Raw genomic sequence first — 22,993 nt, 5'->3', positions numbered from 1 at the left:
CTGCTCACTGCCAGCAATTCAGTCCAGACCGGCTCAAGGTTGACTCAGCCTTCCATTCTTCTGAGGTCGGTAAAATGAGAACCCAGATTGTTGGGAGCAATATGCTGTAAGCCACTTAAGGAGGGCTGTAAAGTACTACAAAGCAGTATATAAGTCTAAGTGCTATTGATATTACTATTGCTATTAGTCACAATGGAAACATAGAGCTGGACTAAATGGCCTTTCTAGTATGATCCCCTATTGTTCTGTATGTTTTATTTTTCTCTCACAACCAATCATAAAAGAATCAAAGGGGTTCCAAATCTATTTATATGCATCAAAAACATATAAGCACCTTAGTTTTATTTATTATTTTGTTACATATTGATAACCTTTATTGAGTAAATTTAGAGTTAGCCTTTCAAAAATGATATGCTGCTAAAATTAAAGGGAAAAAAAGAACAAAACTAAATAAAAATTAATATTGCATAATGGATAATGACCCTAATAAAGATCTGATAATTTACAAGCGGGTAGAAAACAAAATCTTGTCACCCTTATGGTGATATGTACCTTCCCCAATCTCGGGTCCTCTACCAGAGGCATAGGAGTTTAAGAGTTCTGCACAGCACTTTATCTATTCCTAGCACTGCACTCTTCTAGACAGTGCTTTGATGATGTTTCTGAGATCTGCTGGAGCCACTCTCACAGCTTAGAAGTCACAGCCCAGAATGCTCCTATCATTACTTGGACCACTTTGGCCTTTACTTTCCACATCTTTTCTAGTTCCTCCATCAGACCCCGCTTCTCATAATCTTCCTTCATGATGTTTCCATCACTTGGCACTGCTACATCTATTAGCCCCACTATCTTCTGCTCCTTGATTCTTAGCCAGTACCTGCTTGTTTGTCTGAATCTGGAAGTCCCACAGAACCTGTGAGTGTCCATAACATTCTATGTAATCTCCTATTTGGACCCAGGAGGGTCTATCCCATACGCTGTATAAAATGCCAGCTACGTGATTGTACCATTTAATATTCTGTATGTTGTTCCTGCATGCATCTTACACCCTGCCACTATGTGTTGGAGTGTCTTTGAGTCTCTCTGCACAGTCTGCATCTCAGATCCTGTTTAGTGTGGTAAACAGTGCATCTATGGATCTGGTACTTAGTGCTTATTTTTGTGCTTCTATGATCAATGACCCAGTGCTGTCTTTTAGTCCAGCCCTTCCCACTCACTGGTAGGATTTCTCAATGTCATCCACTTTTTCTATCTGTCAATGCTGCATCCCATGCAGGGTGTTGCCTTGTCATGGCACTTCCTCTGCTTGATCTTTCGTCCATCTTTGCTGCTGCCTCAGACATTTTCTCAGCAGCTCATTACTGGGTACTGGCTTACTTATGTACTTCTGGATGCTCTTGATTTCACCCAGAACAGTGGGTTTGCCATTTACCAGACACCACCACCCTCTTTCCAGCTGGTGTATAGTGTCTGGGTTTTGGATATAGGGTAGGGACCCTAATTATATTGTGAGGAGCTTCCAAGTCCTTATTTCAGCAGCCTCCATGTCCTCCTTTTGCTTGCTCACTATACTATCAGGGTATCCTATGACTGACAGGGTATGCATGTTGATAGCATGGAACTTGTTCTTCCCACTGAGCTAGTTCTTCAGGACCTATCTTATCTTTTGATTTTCCTTGAATGTTGCTGTCTTCTTGCTTCCTTGTCATGGTTTCCATGATTGGGGAATACCAAGATATTTGTATGTGGTCTGCACGTCTGCTATGACATATAGTTCCACTCCAACAATCTTAACTACCTTCTCTCTCTTTACTACCATTTGGCAACACTTCTCTAATCCAAATAATATTCCAATGTTCTCACTGTGGATCCTTGTCAGTGGATCAGGGAGTCAATGTCTCATTCATTTTTAGCATACAGTCCTTGAGATTATTTGGCTGAGGGAATTCTAGCCTATCCAGAACAGCAGCAGGGATATGTATCGCGTTGATATATGCCACTTGTGCAAGCTGTCTTGAGTTGACTTGCAATGTTGTCTTTCACTTATCATCAGATTGTCCTGGTTCCCCAACATCTTGTTAGTGGACCTTGTTAGTTAATTTATACAATATGAAAGCCAGCATGACTCTCTTAATTTGTGTCCTTCTCATACTTGAGGTAGGCAGGTGAAGTGTTAAGGGGAGTTTGCCCAGGGTCCCCTACTGGTAAGGTAGGTACCAATTAGGTCTACCATGTCAAAGACCAGTGCTCTATTCACTATTATATCCGGCTGCTAATAAAAGCCTGTTAGTTTACAGGTAAACTGTATACTATATAAGTAGAAAACACACACACACAAACACAAATATTGTACTAATCTCCCCATTAGTATTTCTCCATATGCATCTCCAGCTTAACAAATTGGTTATCTCCAAGTAGCATATACTTCATACAGTGATGATTCTTACTTATATTATTTATATGGAAACATCAATGTGCATGCAGTTTAATATATAAATAAATCAAACCATGTTTATCCTACCCTAGACTCCCAGAATAGCGTATGCCAGACTATTAACAAAGTAATCTCTACCCCACAGGTTGCCATAAAAACACACATATTGCAAAAAGAAAATGATGTGGATGGGAGAAGATCCAAGCAAAATTAATTGCCCATTCCTTATATTAAGTTGCATTTAAAACAATGAGTGACACAGGAATTATCAGGAGTTGAGGGATCCTATTTCTTCTTTCAACCACCACTGCACCCAGGCAAAGTAAGCTGGTTGCTTAAGCAGGACCAAGTGACTTTCTAATTGGATCGTATAAATTTGTTTGGAAATTACTTTAGAATTTCGTAATAAAAATAATTAGGACTGCACATCTTAACATTGCTTATATACTTTGGGGGGAGAGGGGTTCAGATATTTCAGGAATATCTAGAGAGCAATCTAGACATAAACTTTCTATTTTAAAAATATCTGAATTAAAGTATAAAGATTATATTTCTAGTTCCCAAGTTTCTCTTCTGTTTTAAGCGAATTCCATTATTGCTGCATGCATAACCATTACCCTGGTAAAAGAAAATACTAAAGCACAACATGGCTTCTTTTTAGTTTACAATAATCCATGGAAATATTCAACAAATCATACTTTAAAAATGAAACTTAGAATTATGTGTGAACTCAGTAATTATTTGTCATTTATATTTATATGTCCGTGTCAATATTACCTGTGAGTTCTTTCCAGTAGCATGAGTTTATTAGCTTCAAGATTTATGATCAGAGTTTATTTCTGTTTCAAAACTCAAGTTTAAGTTTCATCTCTGGTATAACCACAGATAGTGTCAGTGCACACATCAGCTACAACACTGATTCAGTTTATTAACCAAATTTTTAAATAATTTTTAAATTTTAAATTTAATTACTGTCAGAAGCATTAGACCCTTCTTTTCTCTGTTAGTTGCCATGCCAGGAATTTAATATAATCACCAGACGATTAGTGGAGATCAAAGAATATATATTTATACAATCCAAAGTTCTCAAGTAGTTTTGCACCCTACTGGCTCTGACAGAATTTTATTAGTTTCAAAAATCTGTTGTTCATTCTTTGCATTCATTCTAGCTATTAAAAAAAGCAATGGAGATTATTATTACAGCAATAACTATTCAGTCACATTAGATCAATAAAAGGAGAAAGAACTCTCCAGCTGTGTCTTGTAGCCTTCTGTACGTATTTTATTGCTATAGCATAAAGCAGGCAGATTTATATAGAAATCAATTTTTGATTTTTCAAAATTCAGAACTTAGATGAACTATCTTCTATCTGAAGTAAATTATAATAAATACTGACAGAATATAATAATGTACAGTAGGATTTACAATTCTATATGAAGACATCCAAGCTTTTGTTGCTATCTTTTTATTATGAATTCTAATGGTTCTTTTCACAAGATATTAAAAAAGCAGAGTGTTCACTGGACTGCTGTTCTTTTGCAGGTCAACTTTAAGACAGGAAAATTAACTCCATCATACAATGTGTGAAGACAGTTTTGGAAGAGATGGAAAAATTTCAGAAGAAAAATTTGGTGATGTATTATCTAATTCTAAACACAGCATAGATTATGCATCAATCAATATGAAGCACTCAAATGGTAATTTAGTTGAATTAAAAGGCAGCATATGTTTCTAGAAATTTCAAATCTACTGCAATTATATTTTTAAAATTTAAGCCCTGTGGAGAAAAGTTCTTGAAATGCATTTTCAAATTAGAAGTGTGCCATTTTCATCCAATAACTGTATAGTAGTGCTTTTGAATAGATACAATTATGGTTCTTTGCTCATATTGTTTTGGTAATCTGGAAATAATAATCCCCAAACATATGAAGTTTTTAGGGCATTTACCTAAACCAGTAGTTCTGAACCTTTTCTCTACCACGGAAGCCCTTTAAATACCTTTTGTGGACACGGACCATGGCCATGGACCCCAAAGACTTAACTCAAGATTTAAATCAGAACCTTTCTTCAAACCTTCACGGACCCCTTGGGACGACATTGAGGCCCCCCCACTGAAAACCACTGCCTTAAAGCTTTACATTTTTAACCAGAGATATTATGTATCTTCCATTAGGATAAGATTCAATATTCTCTATGTATTATAATGAAGTTGCATGTGGAAAGGAAAATAAGTCACTAATTGAAATTCTATTATAAAATATTTTCAGCAATTATAGGAAGATGTAAAATTGTCTATCTTTTCCTCCTATTTATTATTAACTTTTTATTCTGTTAAGAGTTTTATAGGGTCCATTTCCTAAGATGCAATTCCTATCTCAGTTATAATTTTTGTTACTTTTTCCCCTCTTTATCTCTTCTACTTAGTAATGGTATCACTCAAATTCAGCTCTTGGGCTTATTCTATTTTTCCCCATGTCAATATTATTCAGTACCTCATTTTTAAGATCCTCTTCCGTGATTCTGTATCTAATTTCCTACCCCTGTGTATCAACACATCTCTGATGTCTGTTCTATTACTACTTGACCACAGAATTATGTCATATAATATATATGTTGAGACTCTGGAAAGAGTGCAGAAAAGACCAATAAGAATGATTAGGGGGCTGGAGGCTAAAATATGTGAAAAACAATTACAGGAATTGGGAATGACTAGTCTAATAAAAAGAATAACTAGGGGGGATATGCTAGCAGTGTTCCAATATTTGAGGGGCTCCTACACTGACGAAGGGATCTAACTATTTTCCAAAGCACCAAAAGGCAAGACGAAAAATAATGGAGGCAAACTAGCTAAAGAGAGAAGCAACCTAGAATTAAGGAGAAATTTCCTAACAGTGAGAGCAATCAATCAATGGAATAGTTGCCTTCAAAAGTTGTGGGTGCTCCATCACCGGAGGCTTTCAAAAAGAGATTGGACAACCATTTATCTGAAATAGTATAGGGTCTCCTGCTCAAGCAGGGGGTTGGACTAGGAGACCTCCAAGGTTCTTTCCAACTCTATTATTCTATGTTCTATGAAATCTTTCAAAAGCTATCTCTTAATTATTCTGGTTATTTTTGCCACCAATATTTGCTCCATATATTGGTGAGACCAATTTCTCATCATCTTCCTCTTTACATAGTAATAACATGTAATAGCATTTTCAATTCAGCTGAGTTTTGTAATACTAAAATATTGCAAAAAGTCATCTTTCTACATAGTACTTTAAATATTCAATTTTATCTTTAACCAATGCTTACATTCTGCTTAAAGATTACTTTTATGTATTCTAATATGCTCCTTAAAATGTAGTTTTCAAGTTAGCCTTGCTTCATGATTTTTTTCCCTCCATTTCACAACAGAATACAGTTATTCACATTGGTTGGTTGTTGCATTTTTGCTGACAGATTTCTTCCCTTGATCTTTTTCTGTTTACATTTGATATTATTTTGCTTTCGGCATTGTCATGTTCTTTTTTAAAGAAGCTTCTCCTTAAAAAAAATTCTGAAAACAGGTCCCTTCAAGATAGACACTAGTGAGAAAATATTGCATAATGCTTGGAGAGGTTTCTAATACTTGGGAAGGGGGGGGGGAATTCAAAAAAACAAAGGCTGAAAAACAGTGGGTAGAAACAAATAGAAATAGGAATTTAACAGAAAGTTATACATCTAGATAAGAAAAATGAAATAAACACATACAGTATGGAGAAAATCTGGCTCAAGAGTAGCACATTCAAGAAGGACTTGAGTGTTCTAGTGCAGGGCTTTTCAACCTTTTCATCCATTGTACCACTTTTATGATATGGCAATATCCGAGTACCACCAGTCACCTAGCAAGGTGTCAAAAACTTGATGACCCCCCCAAAAAGGGAAAAAGTGATAAAGTACAGGTAGTCCTCAACTTAACAGTTTGCTTAGTGACTGTTCAAAGTTACAATGGCACTGAAAAAAGTGCCCCCCAAGGAAACAGCTGAGCAAGACACCTGCCTGCCTACCCGGCGGCGCTTTTCCTCCTGTCCGAGGTTTTCATTGTTGTGAGCATTTCTGTTGAGGATTGGCAGCGGGGATGGGGTGGGGGATGTTTGGTTTTTATTCTCTGTCTGCTGGGTGGTTGCAGCAGGTTTTGATCACTTCACAAGACCCTGGGACACTGTGACTGTCATAAATATGAATCATTTGCCAAGCATCTGAATGTAAATCACAAGACCCTAAAGATGCTGCAATATTCCAGCTGATCAGCACTTCTTCTGGGCTCAGCAGAAGCACCAGGATCAGCACCGAGCTCCAGCTGAAGCCTGGCACCAATTCTGGTGCTTCCACTGAGCCCTGACAGCCTGCAGCTCCAGCCATCTCTCGCTCAGGCTTGTGCGGTGCTGCCACCGGTTCAGCTCATTCCCCTCCCCTGCTACCACTTTTCTAGGATGGTCACGCACCACCTGCCAGGTGCAAATGTACCACAGGTGGTACCCGTACCACTGGCTGAAAAGCCTTGTTCTAGTGGATCACAATGTCAACATCTCCCAACAATGTAATATATCTGCAAAGAAAGCCAACATCTTGAAGAGCATCAAGATTTATTTTTAAAAAGCATGATAGATTGAGACACTGAAGGTTGTACACTATAGGAAAGCAGAAGGAACTACAGGTAGTTTTCAACTTATGACCGCAATTGAGCACTAATTTCCACTGCCAAGAAGATAGTTGTCAAATGTGCTTTGCCCTATTTCACAACCTTTTTTTGCCATAGTTGTCAAGTGAATTACTGCAGTTGTTAAGTTAGTAACTGATTCCCCATTACTTTGCAAAAAGTGATCACATGACCCCAGGACATTGCAATTGTGATAAATACATGTCAGTTGCCAAGTGTCCAAATTCTGATCACGTGACCACAGGGATGCTGCAATGGTCATAAGAGTGAAAAATGGTCACGTCACTTTTTTTCAGTGCCATTGTAACTTTGAACAGTCAATAAAAGAATGGTGGCACTTGGATCCACAGAAATTGTCTCGCATGTATCCTAACTTACAGCCTAAGTGTTGGAGATGTGGATTTTGGATGCAACTTATTATCATATTTGGTGGATGTGTAAAAATATAAAAGCCTTTTGGATTAAGATTTGGTGGAACATTCAGAAGATTTTTAATAGAAAGATAAAGTTTTCACCACAATTATTCTTGTTAGGTATTACTGTAGATTGTGACGTTAAAGAAACTATTTTAATGTTGAATCTTATTATGACGGCAAGGTTATTGGTTGGACAATATTGGAAGAAAGATTCTTTGCCTACTGTAGAAGAATGGTTGCTTAAAGTTTCTAATTTAGCAGAAATGGCTAAAATTTCTGCTTATTTGAAGGATCACTCACAAGAAAGATACATCTTGGTGTGGAGAAGATGGGATAAATTTTGTACAGAATAAATATGGGATTATAAAGTATTATTTAGTTTTTGAATAACTTAAAGTTTAAAATGGGAATTATTTATATTGCTAATTATGTTTTTGTTTGAAATTTTTCTTTTGTATTTGAGTTAAAGTATTTTAGGTTTTATTTTTGTATAGTTGGATAAGTTTCGTTAGAATTTGTTTGGTTATCTCTTTTTTAACCCTGTAATCAGCTCTGGGAAGTAAGGGGGGGAGGGTAAGGAAGGGGGAGGTAGGGGGGATATTATATTATATTGTATTAAAAATTTGTATAAAACTTTTCAATAAAAAATAAATAAAAGAATGGTTGTTAGTCAATGACTACCTGTAAATGTTACAATGAAAGGACAAAAAAAAGATTTCCCACAACTAAATTTAAAAGTCGATAAAATATTAAAAAGAATATAAACCTGAAGCTTTTCTTATAATTCCAAGATTCAGTTTTTAATTATAACTGAATTTAATCACAGGACACTAAAACATTTCGGAACAGATGCTATGTTATCAATTGCCTTATTATTGCTCATCAAAATTAAATTACTTAAAAGAAGCTATGTTTCTTTGGGATTTGCCTTGATTTAAGACCTATTTTACAGTAATGGTTAAAAAAACAATCTACCCATCCAGCTTGGAAAGGGGCAAAAAAAGAAACAAAGACAGGAGTTAAATAAAGATACATTGGAGACAAGATAGCACAAACTTGTAGAGGAGGAGAAATGTCTATGCCTGTAAAATGAGTGTGTAATTCATTACTGCAGAGTATGTCTTTGACTGGAAGCAACCAAATTAGAGTAAGGGAGGTGGATGTGCATGTGTGAACAATACAAACCTATATAGAGAAATCAGTGATTTAATTAGGTGGATCTTATGTGGTTTGAAAGTAGGTAAGAAAAAAAGATCTACTATAAAAGCATTGTATAAATTTTGGACCTTTGTTTTATAATCTAATCTTGGAGATAATTTCTTGTCTTTTGGCATCACCTGTGACATCCACTTGTGACTCTAAGCACAAATCTCTCAAAATTCCAAATAAGTTCACCAAATCAAAGAGACCACTACTAAGCCAAACAAATCAATGGAAAATCCTATCCATATAACACAAATGCACATTTTACTAAGAATGCCATTCCTATCCCCAAATCCATAGAGAAATAAGCTTCAGCTAATAAAAGCCAATGTAAGGCATCAAGGTAAACAAAATCCTAGGATTGTTTCCATTCAAATCATTGGAACACAATGTAACAGTTTTAATATTATTTTTGAAGAAAAACAAGACAGAAACTGAGATGAGCTTAGTTTCTTAAGTTCCAACAATGTGTATACATGATTTGAAATAATTAATGTTTTAAAAATCTGGAGGAGGAGAAGTTACAAAGGTAATATGAAAGAGTTGGTGAACTAGTATCACTTGCCCCATAATCAATAAATGGCCTACAAAACTGTGGGTCTGTGGCATCTGAAAAAGTAACCATTATCTAAACTCAGGGAGCACTAATTACTGTAGATGTACCGAGGAAATAATTAGCAACATCCTCAGAATCTTAATGATAAAACACACTGCTCCTTTGGGGAATATATGTGTGATGCTTTGACATATGTAGAAAAGATGTGAAATTTGCACTACAATCCTATTTTTATCAGACTGAATCTCTTTATCTCCTTTGGCAGACACCACTGGATAAAATATTATTGCTTCAAGTCAAAAGACTGTCAACTCTGTGTATCTTTTCATAATCACTACAGAATGCTTCACTGGCAATCCTACTGGATATAGTGCCAGTCTATGCACATACAAACAGCCTTTGAAGGAACCAGGCAAAATTTTCCAAGATCATATTTATCTAAATGCAACTACAATTAAACAGAGTATTATGGAATACTTTATCAAATGCTTTCTTAAGATCAGTTATGTCCAAATCATTCTCACTATCTACTAAGGAAGCTACCTGAACAAAACATGTCTGACAAGATTATTCTTAACATATTCATACCAACTTCTAATAACTACATGCTTCTCAAAATCAATATTTATGAATGGCTCTAGGATCTTCCTAATTATAGATTCAGATTTACTGGTCTATAACTGCTCGTAGCTTCTTTTTTTCTGTATTGAGGAAACATTTATCCTCTTCTAGTCATTTAATAATTTGACAACTCAGGAAGTTCGGAATGCCCAAGGAGCTGCTGATACAGTCGAACAGAGGAATTACTGAATCTGTCATTTGTATAAACCAGACATTTGTACTGTCTGGTTTGGTACAGCATCCACACAAGACAGGTACAAACTTCAACAGATAATTAGATCTGCAGAAAGAACTATTGCAACCAGCCTACCTTCCATTGAAGATCTGCATACTGCACAGGTCAGAAAGAAGCTGAGGAGATATCTACAGACCCTTCACATCCTGGACCTAAACTGTTTCAACTCCTACCCTCAGGACACCGCTACAGGGCATTGAATGCCAAAACTAGACACAGAGACAGTTTTTTTCCTCGTGCCATAGTTCAGCTGAACACTTTATTTCCACAGTTCTGTCTTCTGTCTAAGTATATTACTATGTAGTATGGCTATATTATTTTATCCTTATAATCTATTCCACTACCTTCTCTATTAGTATCAATACTATGATTATTATCCTTTGTGATTATTACTTTGTTGTTTTGTATGTACATTGAGAGCTTATGCACCAGAGAGAAATTCCTTGTGTGTCTATTGGACAATAAACCTATTCTATTCTATTCTATTCTATTCTATTCTATTCTATTCTATTCTATTCTATTCTATTCTATTCTATTCTAATTCTTATTCTTATTCTTATTCTTATTCTTATTCTATTCATCATTGTCCTGGGATGCACTGAAGGGAAATAACTTGCCCTGGAAACTTCAGATTATTCAGAATCAGTAAGGCTTCCCCGTTGATTTTATCAAAGGTTCTACCTCTTCATCAGCTGAGCAACTCACATAATTTTTCTTGTTTTAAATTTATCTGATAAATCCCCTTTTCTTGTCCATTGTCAATCTCAGATCATTCCAGGCTTTAGATTTTTTGACACCATCTCCACAAATCTAGACTACTTCTAAGTACTCTTTGTTAGTTAACACTTACTTTTTCAATCTCATATATAAACTTCAGAATTTTAGTAAGCTTCTTATGTAGCCTCAGTAGGTTCTTTTGTTATATTCTCTTTTTTCTCTTATTGAATTTGCATTTATAAACTTTTAGGAACATCCACCTACCTTGGATTTCTTTAGCCATTACTTTTTTTTCATCACAGAATCTTATTACTTATTGTTCTTTTATCAAGATTCATTTTCCTGAAGATCACAATATGGACATTTCATTTGATTATACTCAACTTTAATTTCCCTTGAACTGTAGAATTACAGCATCACATGGTCACTTTCTTCCAAAGTTCCCACCTTTTCTAAGTACTGCTGTATCTTTTTACATTTTACAAGAAGAAAAAATGTCAGCAATATTGAAAAGGACTGTGCTTCAATTATCTGAAAGGTTCATATTTGGTGGAGTTCCTCTCCCAACAAACATCAAAATCATTAAACATTCCCATCCCATTTCAAATAAAGTTCTTTGAAAGCTTTGTTTATTTTGGAGAGGTTTTATCATATTTTATCTTTACTAAGAGCTAGTGGTGGACATCAGTAACAATGGTGCTTTTATTCCTTGTTTCATTTATTTCTGTCTAAATGTTTTGAAGTATATCAGCATGTTCATTCTCTTGAATTTCTTTGTAAAGGGAATACACAAATTTTTCACATATTGCACTGTGCAAATCCAATTCAGTTAATTTTATTATTTTTAAGAAGTTGCTTTGTTGTATTCCAAATTGACATACCAGCATAATCATATTTACCTTCCTGTACAAAGTTTTTAAGCTCATTTTGTTTCATTCCCATATTGTGAATGAACAATGAAAGCTATTAATCTTGTAAATGGATAATTTTCCATTGAATGGTTTAATAGAAATTATACTTAATATATTTCTTATTCCAATAGGGCTTCAATCCCACAAGAAGACGCTTGGAGTTGCTGTACCAACCTTGCCTATATTTAGATCACAAATGGGAATCAGGGGCTAAGGATGTCTGGATTAGAGAATATGCAGACATATTATTCATCAGACATATACTTTTCACTGGACATGAATTACTGAATCTAAACGGGTAAGACACCTCATAAACTGACAGATCCTCTGACACACATTCCTATTACTTGCAGCAATCAATCACCAGCTACTACAACATTCCTCTTTAACTTCTTGTATAGAGAAATTGTTCTCATTCTACTCTTCCACCACTCCGTTGTATTGCCTCTTGGTCATGTTTGTCTCCTTGAGAGACTAAAAGTTGCTTCTGTCTGAGAATCCAAAATCTGTTTCTCAATTCTTGTACTGAAAAAAATTCTTCTAAATCTCTTGTTTATAATTATAGCTCCCATCACTTGTCTTACTCCTCTATTGGTTATCTTCCATATAGCAAACTGTTTTCTCTGTCTATCGGGGTTTTTGTTTAGTACAAGGATAGCAGCCTATTACTCCAATTTTACTTTTTTTCACAGCAGTGAGTTTGCATTTTGTTGCATATATAGATTTTATTCTTTTTAGGCATTAACACCTCCCTTTAAACCCTTCTGCCAAATTCCACTGCCAAACTCTAGCAGAGCTCTCTATTTCCTTGCTTGATGAAATTTTTCCCTAGAACTGGTTGTCTTTCATTTCTTCTATTGTCACTTTGGCAGCTTCTGTTTAGTCAGCTGGATACAATCTCTATAATTCACAATAGTAAATCAGCAAATCTGTATGCACTGTTGCATCACAAATCTCTTGTTTTTATTGATTCCTTTTGTTGGAAGTCTACCATTAACATCCTATTAGTTATCCCTGGACTCACTGCCTACATTTTTTGGTGTTTCAACTTACGTAACTATATTATACATTTCTACATTATAAAGGTTACGAGGGTAAAATGGAAATCATACCAGTATGGAAAGAACCAGGCTGAGATAGATTGGTTTATTGTGTTATTGTACACATTCATTTAAACAGCATTTCAGTCATACTCTAAAAATATAACCAGAATATTATTCTGATGCTTATTAAAAGACTGATTAAAAAAAGTTAGATCCACTCCCCAAAACATTTTTAGTATTATTTTAGTATAGGCTTATTGGTTTTCTCTTACTTTGAAAAAAAATAGACAGCCATTAAGGGCATTTTATAAGATTTTGGTATTGCTTTATTGTTGTCAGAAAGACTATCATATCTATGACAATGTATAGAAGCACAGGGAAACAAGTGAGGATTACAAATTATTAAACTGTGTAGACCTCCAGTTAATCTGAATGAATGATGCATGATAATTCCACGCTACAGTTCTTAGTATAAAAATAATCAGGTGTGCTGAAGCACTTGGACAAAAACCTCTTTTGAATAAAATGGAATTCAGATATAAATATTTTTCAGATAGAAACATAGAAATGCATACAACAGTACAAATCCAAGTATCATCAAATGCTTAACCTGCCTGGTGTTCATTTTCCTTTAAATTTTTATGATCATAAATTATAAAGTAGTTCCTGATCAAACAATAGCCTTTTAAAAACATATTAAATGTTAAACATGTTAGCAAAGCAGTGACGTTACAAGTATATTTGACTGAAACATTAAACAATACTTTGATAAAAGATCATTAATGACATGAAAGAAATCAGCTTTTTGTTCTAAATAAATACTTTTTATAGAAAGGGCCAAATGTTATACTTAAGTTGATTCTTGCATCTTCATTCCTCTATTTAATTATCTTCAGTATTATTATCACTTTGGCTAGAATAAGATTTAAAATTCTAATTGTTGTCCTCAATGATGGTTTTAATGTTCCATTCAACACAGATGAGTCTGAATTTGTAGAGGAAATCTCTTTAGAAAAACATGGAACTCTGAAAGATTCATAAGCTATATAAAGTAATGCAGATGATTCTCTTGTCCCTTAAGATTTTAGTATGAGTGGGCAAATTTGAGTGACTGGGAATGAACTTTTTAAAAATATATTTTGGAGCATCTGAGATCAACAGTGATGCAATGGAATCTAAGTGGGCATATCCAAAATAGGAATCTGAAATAAGCCTCAGTGATGTCACAGGCTCCAAGACATCATCACAGAACTGATGTCAATTATACAAATTCACTGTGGGATAAGAGCTCAAGTTAAAAAGTCTTGAGACTACAATAAATTAACTCCTCCTAATTACTATAGGTATTTGAAAAACATCCTCATGCCTTCACTTGACTCACGAATGTCCTGCACACAAGACCAATTTAACCACTGAAGTTGTTTTTGCTGTTGGTTTCTGTTGCATGTGTTTTGGTTAAGTAGGAAACATCAAGCGATAAAACCAATGGTCTTAAAAAAATGTTTTAAAGAAAATATAGTCAAAATGCAACAAAACAACTGGGATTGTCTTTCCCACAGAACAAAAGTAAAACACAATTTTAAAAGTATGCATAAATCACTTTATCCAGGACTGATGCACTAGACTATTCTCAGATATACTACATGGATAATCTCTTCAGCAGTGTCACTATAAAGGCTGCATTAGCAGCTTGACAGTCTTTCCAAAGATCTGTGTAGTATTTTCCAGAAGGGTGCACTTACAGAACATATATCAGTATAGCTTTTCACACAAAATACAATATAGACAGCTCTGTATCTGTAGGAGAATTTCACTCCAATATCCTTAGAAATCTAAATTATAAATAAATAAACTTCAAAGTTTATACCAACAGTGACAATTTATCAGTTCATTTTGGAAAATAAGTAAAATAAACATTTCTGAAAAATTACTAAATATGTTAGAGTTACTTCATGTTGTACATTATAGAGCCTGTAAGCTGTTTATTTTATTAATAAAGAGAAAGAAAATTATTTAAATAAGCTTGATTCTGAAACTATGGTTTATTTTATAACAATAAATCTACAGTTATTGCAAAGGCACTAGCAGTTATTACTTTTCTGCATCATTCCCTCAATCCTCAGAAAAAGCACAGATATTCAAATTAAAATATACATTTCAAATTATATGCAATCCTAACTATATTACACAAGGAGACTTCCAAATTGCACAAAGGAGGGTATATTCCTCTTTTCCTGAAACTTATTCTAGAGAGCTCCTCAATCTTCTTGCTCCTATTACATAAGTGTGCAGGATTCAAGGAAGATGGGAGTAATAATGGATACAAGCATTCTATTTTACTGGTCACACAACTTGGTTAAGCATTATAGATTCGATAATATTCTTAACTAATGCATAGAAATGTGCAAATTTGTCAATTTTAGAGCTTTTTCCATTTTTATTTACTTAAAATATCTCAAATTTTATTTGACTTAAATATTAAAAGTTTGTGTAACTTGTATTTTTATGCACATTATTGCAGTGTTGTTTAACGTTTTTGTAAACATTTTCTTCTAATGTAAGTCTTACAGATTCTGATATTGCAATACTATATTAAAATATTTAAATAATTTCAAATTTGTATATAAATTTGATTTATATACAGTTTTAAAACTGCAAAACTGAACAAATGTGAACTATACTAATTTCTTCCCCTCCTGCTGAATTTAAAATGTGTAAGTTTTAAGCAACCAACTTGGTATGGCTATATTAAGCAAAAATAATGCTTTAAACATTCTAAAGCAGGTCACAAAAGAAACATATGTAATAGTTCAACTATTTAGTTATAGAAAACTTACAAACATTACATTTAATTTTATAGTGAATACCCACTTTCTTTAAGTCAATCAAGACATTTTAAATGAACTACTTAAAGTTTAAATAATGAACATACATGCAACTATTTAGAAAACAAAATCAGACCAATGATTATATTATGATAACCTGAGTCACAAATCTGCATCTTGGATATCTATAGCTCACCACATGCATTAAAAAAAGAAACAGAGATGACAATAAATAACTGGGGGAAATCAGAGGCTGAGACAGAGAACAATAGAGTAAATCAACTCTTCCATAACACAAAATGAGTATATGTACTATATACATGGGATAGAATTTACAAATACTGAATGAGTATTTTTCAAGTAATGTTCTTTAATATACATAAAGTATACAAAATATACAAAAGTAATTTTAAGACTTTTATCTATTTTATTAGCCAACTGTTTAGATGAAAAAGTAGAGGAAAAAAACAGGTAAACATATAACACTTCAAAATTAGTTTCTGCTTGGACATTTAATTGCATGTATATGTAAAAGTGAGAACATTATAGAATAAAATATTTCTAAATCTTGCCTAATAATTAAATTTGTTCACACAAATTTAGTATCACTCATTTATGAGGAGCAAACATTCTGTATTTTGAAATTTATATTCACTTACATGACCTAAAAGATTTTTAACCAGAACAGGGTTATGGCTTAAAAATAAAAATGGTCAAAGGTAAACTAAACTAAACTAAAATTGAAAAGCAGGTGATTAACCAAAGCTCCTAAAATTAAATCATGAATTTGGAATTTTAAAATATACAAAGGGAAATACAAACAAATCATATTCTATTGCAGTGTTGTCTGTCCACATGCTGATTTAAAATATTATTAAGCATTATTTTCCTGATATATTTCAAAGAATTAATGGGACACAAAAATGAATAGCATGGTTAAAGAAAGGAAATAAACTAGCAGTTCTTCCATATCTTTTTGGGATTTACTTTTTATACAGCCCTGAATATTCTATATCAAAATCTTCCCACTGTTTATAATTTGCCCTCTTCAAGGTCATTAATGTTTCCAATGAAAACAGTCTGAGGATTTTAAAACAATAATCCTTGCTAGGATTTTTAACCCTTTATTTCTAGCAAAATATGCATAATCTGAAGAGTAGTTTATGTAACATGTTTTTATTCTCAAGTGCTATCGCTTAGAACATTAGCTGTGACTTGGACATGACCACCTTATTCCACCCCCAAAATTAAAATATTGTAACTCCAGGTCAGAATATTCTACTTATACTGAAACCTGCAGGACACCAGTTTTTACATGAACTTTCCAGAACATTTAGGCAAATTAAAGTAGTAGGAAACATAGCTCATCCTACATTTTTTTCTATGTGTTCAGCAAATTTCTCAGGAAGAGTCATATTTAGCTTCAGAAAAGTTTTTAGTCTGATATCTATTCTGTTGACATTATACAATGACTGTAGAAGCACTTAGGAGAAATAGCCTCATGATCAAGCTAACAAGAATTGTTTTATTAGTACCTCCAATTACTGCAATATCTTGAGAAAATCCAAATACCATTAAGACAGCTTTGAGGAGGGGGGTCTCCTTCTTCATAATTTCCCCACACCCACTTGTTATGACCAGATCTTATTACATAAGAAATGCAATATTACACAAGGTGCTTCCAGTTGGGAATTGAATTGAATAATCACATTACTTCATTCAGGGATTTTTACAGAGATCCAGATTACTTCATCTTCCACTTGTAAATTGTTCATTTTCTCACTGCTTTTTTGCTATTTAACATACTCTCTCTCTCTCTCTCTCTCTCTCTCTCTCTCTCACACACACACACACACACACACACACACAGCCCTACCAAAAAAACTTATCAAGGACAAAAAGGTGAAATAGCTGAATCTATTCATACTATTATACTAGGGCATCTCCTTCTAATGTCTCTAAATATCAAGTATAGCAGTCATACATTCCCAAACTATATACATATATTTGCATACCTTCTAACACATGTTCCTACCAATTTGTTAAATTTATATACATCAAAAAAATCACTTGTGATGTTTTTACAATAAACGGTATTATTTAAAGGCATATGCCACAATAAGAATAACTGCAGTCCTATCACAGGACTATGTTTGTGGTTCATTCATTTCAAACGCTTTCAGTTGAAGAATCCAAACTCCTCATACACAAAATCTGAAAGGCTCCTTTTTAACCCCTTCTTTTATTTGCTTTTGTCAGAAGATGAGGTATTGTTGCAGCTTTTGGCTCAGCACTGCTGCTTGGTAAAATATCTGCAGTACATACAACAATTTTTTTTTTTGAGGGGAGGGAGAAGGAGAAGAATATCCAAGGAAATATATTCAGCTGGGGTCCAATATTAAGTGATCTGCTCTTGGACAGCTGCCATATATTTTCACAGGGTTGTTTTACCAGTAAAGCACTGAGGAGTGAGAAGGAAAAAAGGCATTGTGCAAGCTATTTTCTGTTTCTCGCTCTTTAATGTTTTTTTTTTTTCCCCCTGTGGAAGGAAATGAAACAAGACGTCGTAGAAATCCCTGATAAAATGCCATGCGCCAAGCAGGACGACTGCAAAATAAATGACTAGTTCGACCACTGGAAGCGTCCCAAGAAGTGACCGAGACCTCAGCGCGAGAAGAAAAACAGTCGGTTCGCCCCGTGCAGCTCCCAGCTAAGTCCCATCCCGCTACCCCCACTTGAGAGCGGACGCCGTCCAAGCCAAAACCTCGAATGTTACGGCTTTTCAACGCGGTCCAGGATTTCTCAATGGGGAACCAAGGGCGAGTATCCGACTGCCCTTTATCCAGAGAGAGACAGAGAGAGAGAGAGATCTATTTCAGAAGCCTGTTGGGGAAAAAATGCCCCATTCCGCGTCCCAAAGCATCACCCCGGGGTGTTACTCTACGGGATCCTTACACCTGATAGACACAGTTTTGTTTCCGAATATTGTAGACCATCCGCCACTGGTCACTCTTTTAGAACAGGTGACGGCAGGGGCCATAAACTCCTCGCCAGGTTTCCGCTACAGACCCCTCCCACAATACTGTAGACAGACGGGGAAAAGAGAGAGGGACGTTTGCAGTTCCTCAGCATCCCCGCCTCACCAAATGCCCGTCTCCCGAGGAATTCCAGAGCTGAGCCAGAGCGTTGCCTTAATTCATTAACTCTCCAATGCAGCACCCCGAGATCCCTGCCTGGTCTCCCCTCGCTCCCCCACCCCCCATCCCAACCTCAGCGCCAAGTCTCCCTGCTTAGCAATGCGCGAGCCATCTGCTCCTCGCCCCGGACCTTCAATCCCAGCCCACGAACAATGCGCTCCCCGCACTGAGGCGAGGGGGACGCGAAGCGAAAAGGAAAGAGAAGCGAAGTGCTTACAGTTCGCAGGAACTGTATCTCGTCTTCTCCTTCGCCCGCTTCAGCCATGGCGCTCTCCCGCTCTCTTCTTTTCGCCTCCCGGGCGCTGCTGCCTCCGGTGCCCGGGCTGGCGGGCGGTGTGGGACAGCTGGAGGATTAGGCACCCCTGCGGGACGGAAGCAGAAGGAGGCGGGGGGGGGAACGCTGGCTGCAGCTGAGCGAGAGCCTTCCACGCCGAGCTGGACCTTTAGTAGGGAAAGAAAGTGAGAGCCTCCCGGAGCCGGTCGACTAGCCCCAATCTGCTCGAACGTGTCACTCCCTCTCTGCAGCAGAATGGCAGCTCAGCCCGGCATCCTTCGTGCAAGTGCATGGGGAAGAATTAAAGCGGGGAGGGAAGAGAGGGCTGCGATTAAAGGGACAGCGGGGGTGGAGCTCCCGGTGGCTCCCCCACTACTGCAGGTGATCCGCAGCCGGCTCTTCCCTGCAAATGCAAACCTGAAGCGCAGCGCCGCTCTCTGGCCGCTCGCACACTCGTTCGCGCGCGCGCGCGCTTCCAAAGCCACTCCCTCCACACCCTGCGCGCCGAAGGCGTGGAAGACAGACGCGCGCCAGGCGCAGAGAAGAACTGCATGTTGACGTGCAGCGGAGGACGAGGACGAGAGGGACGGGCAGGGGGCGAGCGTGGCCGGCCTTCGACGGAGTGGTCAATCCCTTAGGGAGGAGACCCGAGGAGGCATTCAAGAAAAGCTCCGCAAATCGATTAGCAGTGTTGTCATAAAGCCACGTGACAAGTAGAAAACCGTTAGTCAAAGCTTTATGCTTCTCACTGCGTTTTCTGCTTGGGTGGCACCAAAGGGGAAGATAGACTTGACTGGTCATTTGTTGAATCTAGGAATCGTGTCCGATGGATTTGAGCCGAGTCCTTTTCTGACTGTGTGCTACTATAGCATTACAGCCCAATCTAATGGTAGGGATGCTGTTGTTATTAGCCATCCAGAGTCCACTGGAGTTGGGTGGCCAATACATTTAAATAATAATACGGTAAGTGACCAAGAGAAGGCCTAATCCCAAATGCTTTGTAATTATGCTTTGCATTACTTAGAAATTCATAATATTTGGATGCTTTTGACTTCCAAAGTGTACCAGAACCCCAATGTTCCCTTCTCACACAAAAAAAAAAGTTTGGTGTGGTAGTTAAGGTGTTGGCTTAGAAACCAGGAGACTTGCGTTCTAGTCCAATCTTAGGTCACTTTCTCTTAGCCCAATTCACCTCACAGGATTGTTGTGAGGAAAATAGAAGTTAGATATGTTTGCCTTCTTGAGGTGTAAATGGAAGAAAGCAGACTAAAAGTCTTTTTAAAAATTTCAGATGCATTTCTCTGGGGCAGCTTCTCCTGGGGCAAAGTAAGGAATGCCTGTTGTTTCATCGTAGTCTGATTTTGAAGGAGGGAAATTGCCAGATCCCAAAGAGGAAGGGCAGAGTGATATAGGGAGATGCTTTTCTCAAGTTCTTGCTTACCAGCCGTTAGTCTTTGAAAATAAGCACCTTTCATTGAGCTTGAAAACAAGTACTTATTGCAGTGCAGCACCATCAATCACTGTAATACAATTCAACCTGGCCACTCCATTTAACTTCTGTTAGCTACCCTGCATTCAGCAATATTTGAAACTTCCAGGCTGTATTCAAGTGCAGCACTAGTTTTATGCATTGCCACAATCCTGTAAGGAAAATACTAGTGTATTATTGTGGCCAATCTGTTGTTGTCTAGGATGGCAGTAGGTGGCAGACACTCTAAGTGAGTCCATCCAGGCTCAGCTAACTGTGCTTATTTACAGAAATGGTACATTTATCTCATCTAGTACATTTCAGCACCTGCCTAGCCTTATATGACTCTCTTGATAATTAGCAAGGTGGACATCATACTGAATTATAGTCAGGAGTACATGTAGACTTGCCAACATCTGGCTCTTTGAACAGGCAATAGGTTAGATCAGCGGTTCTCAACCTATGGGTCGCGACCCCATTTGGGGTCGATCGACCATTTTACAGGGGTCGCCAAACAATGCGATCCGCCATTTTCCCCCCTCGGGCCGGCGCCGCGCATGCGCACCGCGCATGGGGCGGCGCCATGCATGCGCACCGCGCATGGGGGCGGCGCCACGCATGCGCGGCACATTTGTGTGACAGGGTCGCCGTCACAGAAACGTTGAGAAACACTGGGTTAGATGGACTATGAGATGAGTTCCCTTGATAAATTAGATTATATTTTTAAATTGTTAGTGGATCTTGTTTTGGTCTTCCCCTGATATCTGTGAAATTACTGTTTATGACTGTATTGTTATTTTAACTATATTCTATAAGCTACCTAGAGTTACTTTTTGAATAAAGCAGAATACAAACTGATTAAATTTTAAGTATCAATAAAATCATGCATTATATTGTCACAATGCAAACAGAACCCTGTTATACTTCCGTCTCATTATTGGACAGATGTAAATTACAGAGTTTACATCATGGCAGATCTTTCATTCCTTTGCTCCACCCCAAGATTGTTTATTACATATATAAAGTCACTCAATAGGATTGAGCTATCAATGGCTATTGACTCTTGATGGTTTTTTCCTACATCTGGAATCACAGTTGAGACATCTTTTATACTAGCTGCTAATGGAGGAGGATATCTTGTTCTAGTTTGTCATTACAGGACATAACATACTGAGTAAGATGGGCAAATTGTTTGGTTCATCTCAGCCACTATTCTTAAATATTACAGGTAGTCCTTCAATTGCGATGGCATTTCCATTGCTAAGCAGTGCAGTTATAAATCCATATGTCATGTGATAGTTTAGCAAAAGCAATCCCAGTTACCATCATAACCCCAGGATTCTGCAGATTGTTAAATGGGAAGAGGTGGAAGCCTCTGCAGACATTTAGGTCAGACAAACATGTCATGGGCAGTTGCTTCAGAGTGCAGGCAGGTGCACAAGCAGGTGTTATGGAGTGGGTGTATGGGAGCCACAGGGGCCTGTGGGCAGCCACCAGAGGAGCATGGGCAGGCAAAAAAGCAGCAGGAGTGACTTCCCAATTCCTAACAGTTTCCCTATTGACTTTGTGGGAAGCTGGCATGGAACATCAAAAATCATGATCATAGACCACAGCTTGTTAAAACATTGTAACTGTAAGACAAGCATCCAGGGCTCAAATCATAATCATGTTCTCAGAGGAATGCTGGAGCAGCCCCTCATAAGTCCCCTTCATTCAGTGCCATCAAAACTTTGAACAGTCACTGAACAAGTGATTGTACATGTCTTGGGTGTCACTTAATTCCAAACAGCAACAAAAAATTTAAAACAATAATATAAACAAGAAACATCCACTACCTGCACTATACACTGGTAGTAGACCAATCCTCAGTGTCCCCAATGAAGAGCCATGTCTTTAAAGCCCTTTGGAAGTCCAACAAGGTTTGGGTTTCCAGCTTTTGAAAGTTACTCACTTTTTAAAACATCCCAAGGTAGGCAAAAACCAGCTATTCAAATAATTATTATTCCAAATACATGTTTTCCTCTTTAAATACCCATTGTAGGTAAAAACACATTTTACTAAATGGCAGAAAATAGCATATTACTTCAACTTATTTCTTTAATAATTAGACATTTTGTAAAGAAGATGGGGAAAGTATTCAGAAATTGCTGTGTGAATAGGCATGGGAAAGGGAAAGTTGGCAGGTTATAAATGTTGATGGTATGGATCTGTTCTTTCCATTGAGGCTCAGATGGAGTCAAGCCCTTGTATTTTTCTGGTAGCCAAGTCATACCCTTAATGTTCACACTCTCTGTAATTCCACCAATTGATTAACCTCTCTCCAAGTTGCCTTGATCTTAGACACTAACCTTATATTATGGGGGGGGTATGAATTCCTGTTCTTCTTGATCATGGAGCCAAGTATACCC

At 36.8% G+C, this 22,993-nt stretch overlaps 1 protein-coding gene across 13 annotated transcripts in view; it reads right to left on the bottom strand.

Moving 5' to 3' along the window:
* The window catches only part of RYR2 (ryanodine receptor 2), a 302,536-nt gene extending 282,949 nt beyond the window's left edge, over nt 1-19,587 (bottom strand). For all 13 annotated transcript variants that reach the window (XM_039366919.1, XM_039366921.1, XM_039366922.1 and 10 more), the window contains exon 1: nt 19,061-19,587. In XM_039366919.1, coding sequence (XP_039222853.1) covers nt 19,061-19,108 — 48 coding nt within the window. In that variant the 5' untranslated portion in view covers nt 19,109-19,587. The remainder of the gene's footprint in view (nt 1-19,060) is intronic.
* Between the last annotated feature and the right edge of the window lie 3,406 nt (nt 19,588-22,993).

The sequence above is a fragment of the Crotalus tigris genome, unplaced genomic scaffold, assembly GCF_016545835.1.
Source record: "Crotalus tigris isolate CLP2741 ecotype Arizona unplaced genomic scaffold, ASM1654583v1 scf7180000020463.618913, whole genome shotgun sequence".
NCBI lineage: Eukaryota > Metazoa > Chordata > Lepidosauria > Squamata > Viperidae > Crotalus > Crotalus tigris.
The sequence above is the reverse complement of the archived record's forward strand: the minus strand, read 5'-3'. Positions and strand labels throughout refer to the sequence as shown.